Source organism: Lagenorhynchus albirostris, chromosome 10, assembly GCF_949774975.1.
Source record: "Lagenorhynchus albirostris chromosome 10, mLagAlb1.1, whole genome shotgun sequence".
NCBI classification, from domain to species: Eukaryota; Metazoa; Chordata; class Mammalia; order Artiodactyla; family Delphinidae; genus Lagenorhynchus; species Lagenorhynchus albirostris.
In genome coordinates, this window is record NC_083104.1 from 31,180,458 (window position 1) to 31,192,645 (window position 12,188).

Here is a 12,188-nt window from a genome sequence, read left to right on the forward strand (position 1 = left end):
AGTGGCTGGGCCCGTGAGCCATGGCTGCTGAGCCTGCGTGTCCGGAGCCTGTGCTCCGCAGCGGGAGAGGCCACAACAGTGAGAGGCCCACGTACCGCAAAAAAAAAAAAAAAAAAAAGGCCTGGGGAGGGATTTCCCTGGTGGCGCAGCGGATAAGACTCCACACTCCCAATGCAGGGGGCCCGGGTTTGATCCCTGGTCAGGGGACTAGATCCCAAATGCATGCCACAACTAAGAGTTCGCATGCCGCAACTAAGGAGCTGGCAAGCCACAACTAAGGAGCCCACCTGCTGCAACTAAGGAGCCTGCCTGCCACAACCAAATAAATAAATAAATAATGAAAAAATATATATATATATATCAGTTAAAATGGCCTGGGACAACAGAAACTAACACAGCACTGTGAAGCAATTATACTCCAATAAAGATGTATTTAAAAAAAAAAAGGCCTGGGGAGTGCTGATTTAGAACAAGTTCTCTGAAAGGCTCTGTTAAGCCTTTCTTAGTTCCCCCAGGAGGACCTGGGTGGAGCCACGCCCACTTTGCCCTCCCTGCTCCAGGGCAGACTGACACCTTCTTTCTTTTTTTTTAAATTTTATTGAAGTATAGTTGATTTACAATGTTGTGTTAATTTCTGCTGTACAGCAAAGTGACTCAGTCATACACATATATATTCTTTTTCATATTCTTTTCCATTATGGTTTATCACAAGATACTGAATATAGTTCCCTGTGCTATACAGTAGGACCTTGTTGTTTATCCATCCTATATATAATAGTTTACATCTACTAATCCCAAAGTCCCAATCCTTCCAGACTGGCACTTCCAATACCTTACTTCTTGTTTGGTTTAGAGGTCTGCCACCTCTACCAGGATATAAGCTCCCTATTTCATTCATCTTTTTACTTTAATACACAGCACAGTGCTTGGCACGCAGAAGACTCTTCATAAATGCTCATTAATGTTCCCAACATTTTAGAGGCTTTCTGACACGGCAGAAACTGTGTGCTTCATTCATAGAGCAGACTGCATCCAAGCCCAGGATATACACCCACAGCCTGACTGCACTCCTCTTAGGGGAAAGGAAGACAGCTGGGCCACATAGAATATAAATGCATTTCTCAGGAAGCAGCGTTCTGAAAGATGTCAGCTGTCCCCTACTCCCACAAATGTCAATTAGCATGGTCACTTGTCAGAGGAAGTGGCAGGAAAAAGAACAACGCAGAGGGTTATTTTATTTTTTCACTCCGCTGCCAGAGGTCAAGTGGTGTGAACTGACATTGGGATTCCTTTGGCGATGAACAAAAGCTGGGATGTGAGGAGATGAAATGGGCACTGGCCAGGGGTCTCCTCCCTTCAGGCCTGGCCTACGGGAGCTCCTCTGCCAGGCCCGCAGCTGAGCCCGTGGCCTGCCCACTTGCCTCTTCCACCTCTTCTGCCACCTTTGAACACCAACAGCCAGCTCTGCTGCCAGGCAGGGGACCCTATGCTATATCTCAGAGCCTGGCTGTCACAGCGTGTCCCTCCAGGGTAAAAGGGGAAAATGAGCAGGGGTGAAAGGGCAGTGGGAGTGTTCTTTGAGATGTCACTGGGTTTTTTGCTATTTGTTAGCAGTCACAGTTGACAGTGAGACATACTTTTTTTTTGGTTTTTTTTTTTCTGTTTTTTTGTGGTACGCGGGCCTCTCACTGCTGTGGCCTCTCCCGCTGCGGAGCACAGGCTCCGGACGCGCAGGCTCAGCGGCCATGGCTCACGGGCCCAGCTGCTCCGCGGCATGTGGGATCTTCCCGGACCGGGGCACGAACCCGTGTCCCCTGCATCGGCAGGCGGACTCTCAACCACTGCGCCACCAGGGCAGCCCGAGACATACTTTTAAATAAATAATTTTCCTTTTTCCATTCAACACCTAAAAAGTACTAGTGCCTAAAAAGTTACTAGTGCTCTAGAAAATAGAGGTAATAAACTACAACAAGAACAGTGAGATCTGTGTGCTGAGCTCTGTTCAGAACGCCCCATGTGTCTGAGCTCAGTTAATCCTCACAGCAGCCCTAGCATCCTCTTACTATCCCCACTTCACAGATGAAGAAACTGAGGCTGGAGAGATTAAGCAAGATCATTAAGGCACTGCCCCCTCCTCAAGTTATTTACAGTTTCACGTGTGTTGGAAAGGGAGGGTGTAAATAGAAAACAGGGAATAAGAAATAATCGGTGTGTAAAATGCTTGCAACTTTTGGACAAATAAAACTGAATGGGAATTTCAGAGGAAGGAAATCACACTCAGCTTGGTAGGTAAGACGGTGGGTAGCAGTACACAGGAAGGGTTTCCTGAGCTGCGCCTTGAATAAATGCATTCACTCAACAAACTCACGCATTCAACAATACTTACCGAATGCTTACTATCTATGTGGCAGGAACATGGTTTGAAACTGAATCAAAATAGCAATACATAGACATGAAAGGCTGGATTTCAGAGTAAAAAAAAAAACAAAAACACCTCAAAGAGAAAGGCATCCACATGGGCAGAACAAGAGGTCCATGTGGCCCTTTCCATCTAAGGACTGAGAAGGGGCAGAGGTGTGCCCTCCAAGCGCAGACCCACTTCTCCACCCTCAAAATCCTGAGAGCGCCAAGAGCAGGGCCTCTCCCCACTGCATCCCTAGAGCTGACCACACTGCCCGGAAAGAACCGGAGCTCGAGAAGGACCCATGGGACAAATGAGCGCAAGGCTGCTATTGAGTGTGGTTATCTACCTGGTCACAGGCAGAGATGCCCAGAGCATGACAATGGGCCCCCAGCCACTCCCTGTGCTCTGCTGGGTCAGTGGGTGCCATCGCACTGGCCAGACCCTTACCCTGACATTAGAGGTCTGATGTGAGCAGGCCCGCCTCGGGTTTCATTCCCCTCTGCTTCTGCAAAGAGCAAAGCCTGCAGGACTGAAGTCCCGGCCAAGAAATCACTTGTCCCCTGGGGAAGGGCAGGCTCAAAGGAAGGATGGATGAACAACACTCCTTCCCTTTCACATCTCCAGGCGGTCCTCAGACATTTTTTGATTCAGGATTGTCCCATAGCAATCCTCCATTCATTCCCTCCTCCCAGCACCCCAAAAAAGCCTCAGCTGAATTAATGAGGAGAAATGGCCTGTTTCTGATGAGCCATGTCAAAGAAATGTGGGCAGCCTTGTCTGGATATCATAAACAGAAGTGCTGTGATAAGAGGCAGATCCGAGGCCCGGGCTTTCCAGCACAGCGCCCTTTGCCCTTCCCCTGTGCACTCTGTCTACTAAGTCACCTGGCATGCACACCTACCTGCCCCAGGCAGGCTGTGACTGAGAGCAACTCTTCACACTAACAGGACATAATTCATCTACTGTTCTAGATACAGCTGACCCTTGAACAACAGGGCTTTGAACTGTGCAGGTCCACTTACACGGGGATTTTTTTCAGTAAATATGTACTGCGGTACTACACCACCCGTGGTTGGTTGAGTCCTCCAATACAGAGGGCTGGCTATAAAGTCACATGCAGATTTTCCATTGCAAGGAGGGCTGGTGCCCTAACCCCCGTGTAGTTCAAGGGTCAACTGCAGTGGGTTTTCTTAAAGTAGGCTGTATGTAGGAATTCCCTGGCTGTCCAATGGTTAGGACTCCAAGCTTTCACTGCCAAGGGCACGGGTTCCCTAGCCGGGGAACTAAGATCCCACAAGCCGTGGGGCGTGGCAAAAAAAAAAAAGTAAGGGTATATATGGTAGTGCAGCACATTTTTTTAGATGCACATCTCTCACCAATTGAAATAAGTAACTCTCCAAGTTTACAGTTTTCAAGATTTTTCCAGAGATTCCAGCCTGAAGATCCGCAGCCCAAGAGCAGGCTTCAGGTCAGTGAGGTTCTGAGAGGTCATATAAACGTGTGTATGACTGTTTATGGAGAATTTGTCCCTCTGACGAGATCCTTAAATGAGCTGGACCCAAAGAGCTAAAGGACTCAGAATATATCCCGAGGTTAGCATCCTGCAATGTTATAAAACTTTCCAGGGTGAGGGTTAAGGGGTTGGGGGCTTCTTTTCAGGGTAACAAAAATGTTCTAAAATTGAGTATAGCGACAGATATACAATTCTGTGAATATACTAAAAGCCACTGAGTTGTATACCACAAATGGGTAAACTGTACGGTATGTGAATTATATAAAGCTGTTACACAAACAACTTTCCAGGAAGACTCCTGTTGCTCTGCAATGGATTCCCCAAGCTAACATTATGTTAATAAATACCTGTTAGCCACCAAAAGGTGACTACTGTATTATTTGAAGACAGCAGAATTCCCTTTTGCTTTCAACTGTACTCTTTTAGTAAGCAGGAAGAAACACGTGATACCTTGATGTTTAGCTAGAAATGGCCAAATTTACCTCAAATTTGGTGATCAGAAAGTCAGCCAGAGACAAAATGGCCAACCTGCATAGACTCTTCCCCCGGCTGAGGTCGGAGTATTTAACCAAGGTGAAGTACTTGTTCCTTAGCCCTGAGTCAAAAGTTTCAAACTGAAGAAACAGGGCCCCCTTCATCACCCAGAAGTAGAGGCACACCTTAATTTCCCCAAACCATGTGCATGTCACCCATGAAAAAAGTCACGGACAAGGATGACTTCCAGGCTCAGGGGAGAACAACGGGAAAAGCCTATTGCTCTCCCTCCACAACGCCCCACACACTTCTGAGTTCTAAAACAACGTCTGGGTCCAGCTCTGCCCTTTTCAGGGTGGGACTGAAAGGAGCTTCATTTCATGTGAAGCTGCCCCGGCAACTGCTAGCACTACCTGCCTGCAGTGGAGAACAGAGGGTTTGTTTAACTTGCCCCAAATGAACCCATTTAGGCATCCAATCAACAACCTGTATTTTGAACAATCTCAAGACCACAACCCACAGGGAAGCTGTGTACACATGGCTGGCTGTTTCCACTATGCCCCCAGGCGAGCAAAGCAAATTATCTTTTCACATAAAATAAACCTTAGCCCCAGAATCCTGCATTTCCTTCTAGTAACTACAGCCAGTTTCTTATTTGTATTCCCACAACAAGAAACCTTTCTAGTGGGATACTCCTCGAAAGAGGTGATGTAGGAGAATTGAGTCCTCAGCACCTAAATGAAGCTGTGAAAAAACTGACTTCTTCAATAGGAAGAGAATGAAGAAGAGACTGACTCTACAAATTAACGAATTACCAGTCTCCAAGCTTCCAACTCAGTTTTCCAACTGCACCCATCGTGGGTTTCAAGGACAAGCGGAGAAAAATATATAACCAAGTGGAAGACCAGCAATTAGATTCCCAGAAAACCACTACTGTTATCTTCTTACAATGTGTGCAAGTGCTGCAAGTTAACTATCATCCTGTCTCTACGTGTCTAGGCACACATCTTCAAAAAAACTTTCAAAATATTCAGTATAAATTGGAATTTGAAAGAAATCTCCAAATAGCATCTCCAAAGGAAGCCGAGATGGATTCTGATATTGAGCACTGGATTGCCTTCAAACGTCAGGATCTCTAAGGCAACGACGTCTCCTGTTTTGGCATCCCATTTGAACAGATATTCTAGTGATACGTGAATAGAGTTTAAAAGACTATTAAAAAAGGTGACTGATGAAGAGGCTGAAGCTCATTAAACCAAGCCACAAAAGGAACTTTAAAGTATCTGTTATGACAGGTAGAGATTCTGGTTGACTTGTATACACCTTGGAAGACAGAAGATCTCAGAATCCCATAGAACAAAGCTCCATGAAAGCAGAAGCGGCTGAGTTCACCACCAGATCTCCAGCTTCCGCCTGGCACTCAACTAGGTGCTCAGTACATTTCTGGTGAAGGAATGAGTATTGTTGAATAAACAAACGGCAGGAATGCAGTTTCCAAAATCAAAGGCTCAAGGTGAGATCCATTTTCAGTAAAGATCTTAACATGAAATATTATCTTTTCCACAGACTTTTAAAATACTCTGTTATGCCTCAAATACCACTGAAATTATCTTTTGTTTCTCAAGAACAAAATGCACCAAACACAGAATCAATGGGCCCTGATTCAGATGAACCTCCGAGAACCTTTTTCCTTCCTAAAAAGGAGGAAATGGAGATTAAGAGCTATGGCACTACAGCACAGTCACCAGCAAAAACCAGATATGTGTATTTGATAACAACCTTCTCCAAAACTGGCAGCTTCCTCTGGTTTCTGTTTCAGCTAAGTAAGCATTTTTCTTCAGTCTACTGACTTTAAAAGTTTTCCCTTTTAGTCAAGAACTTACATATTTCCTTGTCTTCATTCTTAATGCTCCCAAAGTTTCCCACAATTTACTGTGTGGCTTTTTACCAGAATCCCTTTTGTCAGGAAAATCCTTCCCTTTCCACGCCCCCCACCCTCCATTCCCCTTACTGAAAGCATCCCTAAATACCATCCTTTCTTATTTTATGGAAGCTTCATTTCCTTGCAGCAGAGGCCTGGTCTATTTCCTGAAGCTAAATTATTTGGGCTCCATAAAAGTCAAAATAAAGTCATTCAAACCACACTCAGGCACAGAATCACCTACGAACCTGCACCTTCCGCCAGCTGCTTATCCCAATATGCCTTTCTGGTGGTGATCTTGTGTTCCCTTCATCCTTCTGGCACCTGTATTTTCCAATCCACAGAATTTTCCCCTCCCATGTCCAAAAATCCTAAATCATAGGTAACAAAAAATTTCCTGCTATAAATCCTGTTTCCCAAGACTAAACAACCTTGATAAATGAAAGCAACCATGGACAGAAATGCGCTTACTTGCAATAAAAACGCATTAATGTGTTTAATCCTTTGCATATATGGCGCCATAAAGTGAATAGATGGAAGAAGGAAGGAATGCACTTTACAAATACTTCATAAAGATTATTTCATTTGATCTTTGTAACAACCGTGGATGACAGGCAGGGCAGGCATTTATTACTGCCATTTACAGATGACGAAACTAAACATCAAAAAAGGTTAAGTGACTTGCCCAACCAATGATATCACATGACTAGCATCAGCCCAAACCCATATTAAGGTCCTGCCTCTTCCAACCCAAAGGATGTCCACTATGTACCCTCTCTGTAGGTTTCTGTCCTACAGCCAAGGAGCAACTTCCTAGAGATTCGGCATTTGAAAGGGAGGACTGTCCTCTGACTTTGGGGATACCATCTCCCTTCAGCTGACAAGCCAGAAAGCCATCTTCAACCTTCCCAACAGAAAACAATGCCTTTTTCTTCTGTAGACCACTCTTAGCAACTACTTCTTTCCAAAACAATTTCCAACAGTTCCTGTTCTAAAGGGGACTTACTCTTATGACACTAATAGTTCAAAAAGTTTGCATCACGTATCATTTTCTCAATAAAGTTCAGGGCTGATGCAATACTTTTCACTCTTAGATTTTACAGCTAAAATGACAAGAACACAAAACAGTCAAAAATTATGCAAGACAATGCTGCATTTTTTTTTACTCCACCACATCTGCCTCTATGTGTCTCCTGTGAGTCACTGTCTGTGTTCAGTCATCATTATAGGAACTGCCATTCTCTACCCTAAATTATTTTACTTTATTTCTTAAAGAAAATCTCTGCAATAAAAATGGAATCCTACTACATCTTTCACCACCTTGCTGCAGCACTCACCCTTTAACGCAGAACCTCAGATGTCATGTTGCTCCAATTTTTATCACTACCATTTTACACAAACAGAAAAAAAGACGAAGTAAGGTTATAATTCATTTACTTATTCATTCAAAAACACATGAAATCCTATCAGACGCCAGGAGCTGGGACCCAAAAATGAACACAAAAGTGTTGCTCCTCTCGCAGCCTGGGGGAGACGTAAACTAAAGAAGTAAATACAGAATAAACTGATCAAGGTTAAGGTGGAGGTGAGCACATGGCTTGGGGCAGTGGCCACCATGAAATGCTTTCTGGAAGAAGTGGTTTGTGAGCACTTACAAGCTTCTCTCTCTGGACTTTCAGTACCAAATAAGCCTAAAAGACTCAACCCCACTCCTTTCTGTCCTATACGGTGCCTTCTCACAAGTCTGTAGAACAGGATTAAAGATATGCACAACGAAAGAAAATGTATGATCATTTTCCTAACTGGAAATGAACACTTTGAACAATCCAAGCCCTACAAAGCATGGCTGTCGGAAGAGGAAACTGAGGTTAAAAAAAGTCCCACTTTAATACAACAGAATAAAAGGTCTCTTTGAAGTCGCCAGAACAGCTTGAGCAAAAGGAGAAACAGAAGGCTATTGTGGGGCTTTAGCCTCCAGACGATGAACCCCAAACGCCCTGCAATGGTAAACAAACAAGCCTCTGAGCCAGAATCTGATGTGGGAACCTAACAAAACATTACAATTTAAGGAATCTCTCTCTCCCCATTCATCATTTCCCAAACAAAGTCCCACTGGCTGGCAGCTCCTGTTTTTTTGCTGGTTTCTGGGTTTATTACTTGTAAATTATATTGTGCTTTTCAAAAACAAGGTACAGGTAAATGAACACAACCACGGTTTTAAAGACCCATAAAACACCCTATATGTAACAGAAATCAACTCTGCCTGTGTTTACTATGAGGACCTACTACTCCTTTATGCTACTCCAGTGGATTTTAAACTCAAATGACTGCTACCACTGCCTGCTAAAGAGCAAGTTAGAGGAGGGAAGGAGCAATTTCAAACACCTGCCTCAGCAGGGGCCCAGACTGCCTCCCTCACCATCTCCCCGTGCCTCGGTCAAACAGCTGACCTGGAAATGGGGCTGCAGACCCCGGCCACAGCTATCCCAACAAGTAGGCTCTAAAGTCACACTTCCATTTGGCATGGCACACCCTCAACGCCACCACCGATATCCCCAGTCTAAAGGAGGGAAACTGGCCCCAAAGAGGAGGAGATGGCTGGCGGAGGGCAGAAACGGATGAGAGGGTCCTGAGTGGTCTCTTTACTCCGCCGGCCCGACGTGGGCCCGGGAATCCAACACCTTCCCCAACTCGGAGTCCCTTTCCAGGGCACCGCCGAGCCCCTCCCACTCCTTGGCCCAAGGGGCTGCGGTTCCCACCCTCAACCCCTCCGGACTTCAGCGACCGCTTGGGCCCCGGGGACCCTGGCCCAGGAACGACGCCACGCCAGAGCCGTCTCGGCCTGGGCCGCCGACCCCTGCCCCGGGCCCCGCCCGGCCGCCCGCAGCCCTCTCAGGGCCCGGGGCCGCCCCGCGCCGCCAGCCCGCCCGCCCGGTGGGCCGCGCACCGTGTGGGACTGCAGGCTCTGGCTCGCCTCGATGGCTGCTGTCAGCGGCACCGTGTCGTCCAGCAGGACCTTGCCGGCCGGCGGCTTCTCCATGAAGGCCATCCCGGAACGCCCGTCCACCACCGCCTCGGGACCAGGGGCAGGAACCAGAGGCGCCGACTCCCGTCGCCCGCCGGGATCCGCCGCCGCCGCCGCTGTCAACACGCGCCGCCCCACGCGCCGCCGCCGCCCGCCGGGTCCTCGGGGTCCTAGCGCCGATCTTCCCCCTCCGCCGCTGCTGTCAACACTGGCAACCCTCTGCCCCGCCGCCTCCCGCGGGTTCCTAGCGCCAAACTGTCGCAGTCACCGCTGCCCTGGACCCGCGCCTCCACGTGGCCGCACCGCAGGCCCGGTACCCTTAGCACCGGGCCTCAGATCTCGGGGCAATTCACCCTAAGCCATCATTACCTCCAGAGGTCCTCAGAGCCGAAAACACCGCGTCTGGGGCCCTGCGGTCAGGAACGCTGCGGTCGGGAACCCTCAGGCGCAAAGATCCCAAGCCTCTCGCTGATGGGCTTTTCGCATTAGGCCCTCAGAAGCTGGACTCTCAGTCTCGAGACCTTTACAACTGGACTTTTCCCACTCAGGCCTCCCAGGTCCAAGGACCCTAAGACCCAGAAAAAAAGGGGCTTCAGGATGTGACCCTCAGTCTGTGCCCTGCAGACCCAGAAACTTTCTAAAACAAACCCCTCAGATTCAGGTTTTATGGGGAACTCGTGAACCTGGCTCTTCAGACCCAAGAACCTAACAGCTGGGCCCTCAAGATTGGACCCCAGAGTTGGAGCCCTAAGACTCCAGCACCCTCAGACCCAGAGCTCTTTGAACTGGGGACCCTAAAAATTGGGTATTGGTCCACAAACTCCCAACCTCTACCCTTTGCCCCAGCTCTTAGCTCAGCCCACAAGGCCTTCAAACTTGAGAGCTCTCAACCCCAGGCTTGTGGTGGTCAGACCCACTGTACTGGCTCCAAGAATCTCAAACCCAGAGCCAGAGAACTCTGCCACCAACTTCTCAGCCCCAAATTTGCCCCATCTGCCTGAACCCAAGGCCATAATCCTGGCCCACCCACAGTGCTGTCTCCCCGGGCAGTGTCCCAGGACAGTGGAGAGAGTTAGACTTGGAATTAGATGACCAGGATCTTCAGGGCTCCAGGAATTACCAGCTGTGTGACCTTGAATTCGTTACCCAACCTCTCTGAGCCCCAGTCCCCATCTGCAAAATGGAGATAATACTTTTTGGAAGGGTTGATATGAGGAATGCAGTAGGATGGGAAGGGGCTCAGCACATAATAAAACCTCAGACAATATTAGTTTCTTCCTTCCCCTACAGTTCAGGATGGAAGTTTCTAACTCTTAAATTTATCTTCCCTAAATTTCTACATTTCAGACAAGAGAACAAAATTTCTTGGAAACACCACCACCACAATCTGACATCACAGCACAAGCCCAGACAGTATCTAAAGGGTACGCGCCCCAGATCACAAGCTTAAGGGGATTGTTGGGCAACTCCAAGTGGCCAAGTAGCCATGACAGACTGACTTAGAAGCCAAGACTCAGTGGAGAGAGAGATATGAAGAGGGAAACATGGAACTTCATGATTACATCCTAAAATAATCAAAATTCTCCTGCATTCCATGTTTGTCCCAGTGTGTTTAAAAGCAGCAGTCCATTAAAACAAAACTATATATCACTTAGGGAGGGTTCAACTTTTTACTTCCATTTCTTTAAGGCAAATGGATTATTTCATTACCAGAATCACAGAAACCAAAATTCTGCTTTAATCATTATTCCTATCACGTGGGCTGATCAAGAAAAGGCTCTTCTCGCATACCGCTGGTGGGAGTATAAATTGGTCCAACCTTTCCAAAAGGCATTTATGCATTCAACAATTATTTACTGAGTACTTAAGCATGTAATAGGCCTGGCACTAAGAACTGGGATTTGACAACACATATCAAGGGCTTTGAAAATGTTCTCACTCAGTAATCCCACCTCCAGGAGAGTATCCTAAGGAAATAATCAGAGACAAGTGCAAATATATAGCACTCAAGGATAAATATCTAACAATAGGAGATTGGACAAATCATGGTACAATCATAAACAGAATATTTTGCAATGATTAAAAATGAGATTATCAAAGGATGTTGATGTTGGGAAATGCTCTAGATATAACAGTAAGTAGAAAAAAGCAATATATACATTTTATGATCCCAAGATTTAAAAAATATATTTTAGGAAAAACACCAGAAGGAAGCCCACCAAAGTATTAACTGAGGGTCTCTAGCAAGTGGAATCATGATGCTATTTTTTTGTTTTCTTGCACTTTTCAAAATGTCTCTAGTGAAGCTACTTGTATGATTAGGAGAAAAATAATGGTGTTATATAACCTTTGAGTTGCAAAGGTCATCAAGTGACAGCCTGTTGTCTTCCTTACTATGAAAACGAAACTGAGAAACCAGATATTTGATGAAATGAAGCCACACTCTGAATCTCGCCTTTCTCATTCTCTAGAAATTCTTGACTAAAGTAAACCTCTCAGAATAAATACTAAATAGATCCTCTGGAGACCTGGCCCCAATCCTATGACAGTCTCGCTATCCATTTGGCTTTTGAAGTGGTTCATACTGAAGGTGGGGCAACTCCCCAGTCCAGAGCTGATCTGAATCAAATCAACTTTGCTTCCAGTCTCATGCTGGGTAAAGCAAATGAGATATGCAGTACCTTAGTTGTTGCCACATACACTACTCAGGGCTGGCAGAGGGAAAAAAAAATTTACATTCTTGCACGTTGCCAAATGTTTAGATGGCCCACAGGTTGTTTATCTAACAGCTTGATATTTGGCCAGACTGACTGAAGATAATGAGTTTTAGTGAGGTTGCTTCTAGACCTGG

At 46.4% G+C, this 12,188-nt stretch overlaps 1 protein-coding gene across 12 annotated transcripts in view; it reads right to left on the bottom strand.

The window, feature by feature from the left end:
* The window catches only part of PXK (PX domain containing serine/threonine kinase like), a 75,604-nt gene extending 66,163 nt beyond the window's left edge, over positions 1-9,441 (bottom strand). For 11 of the 12 annotated variants that reach the window (XM_060161454.1, XM_060161459.1, XM_060161453.1 and 8 more), the window contains exon 1: positions 9,260-9,441. In XM_060161454.1, coding sequence (XP_060017437.1) covers positions 9,260-9,361 — 102 coding nt within the window. In that variant the 5' untranslated portion in view covers positions 9,362-9,441. The remainder of the gene's footprint in view (positions 1-9,259) is intronic. The other variant, XM_060161460.1, reaches the window with a different exon arrangement.
* Between the last annotated feature and the right edge of the window lie 2,747 nt (positions 9,442-12,188).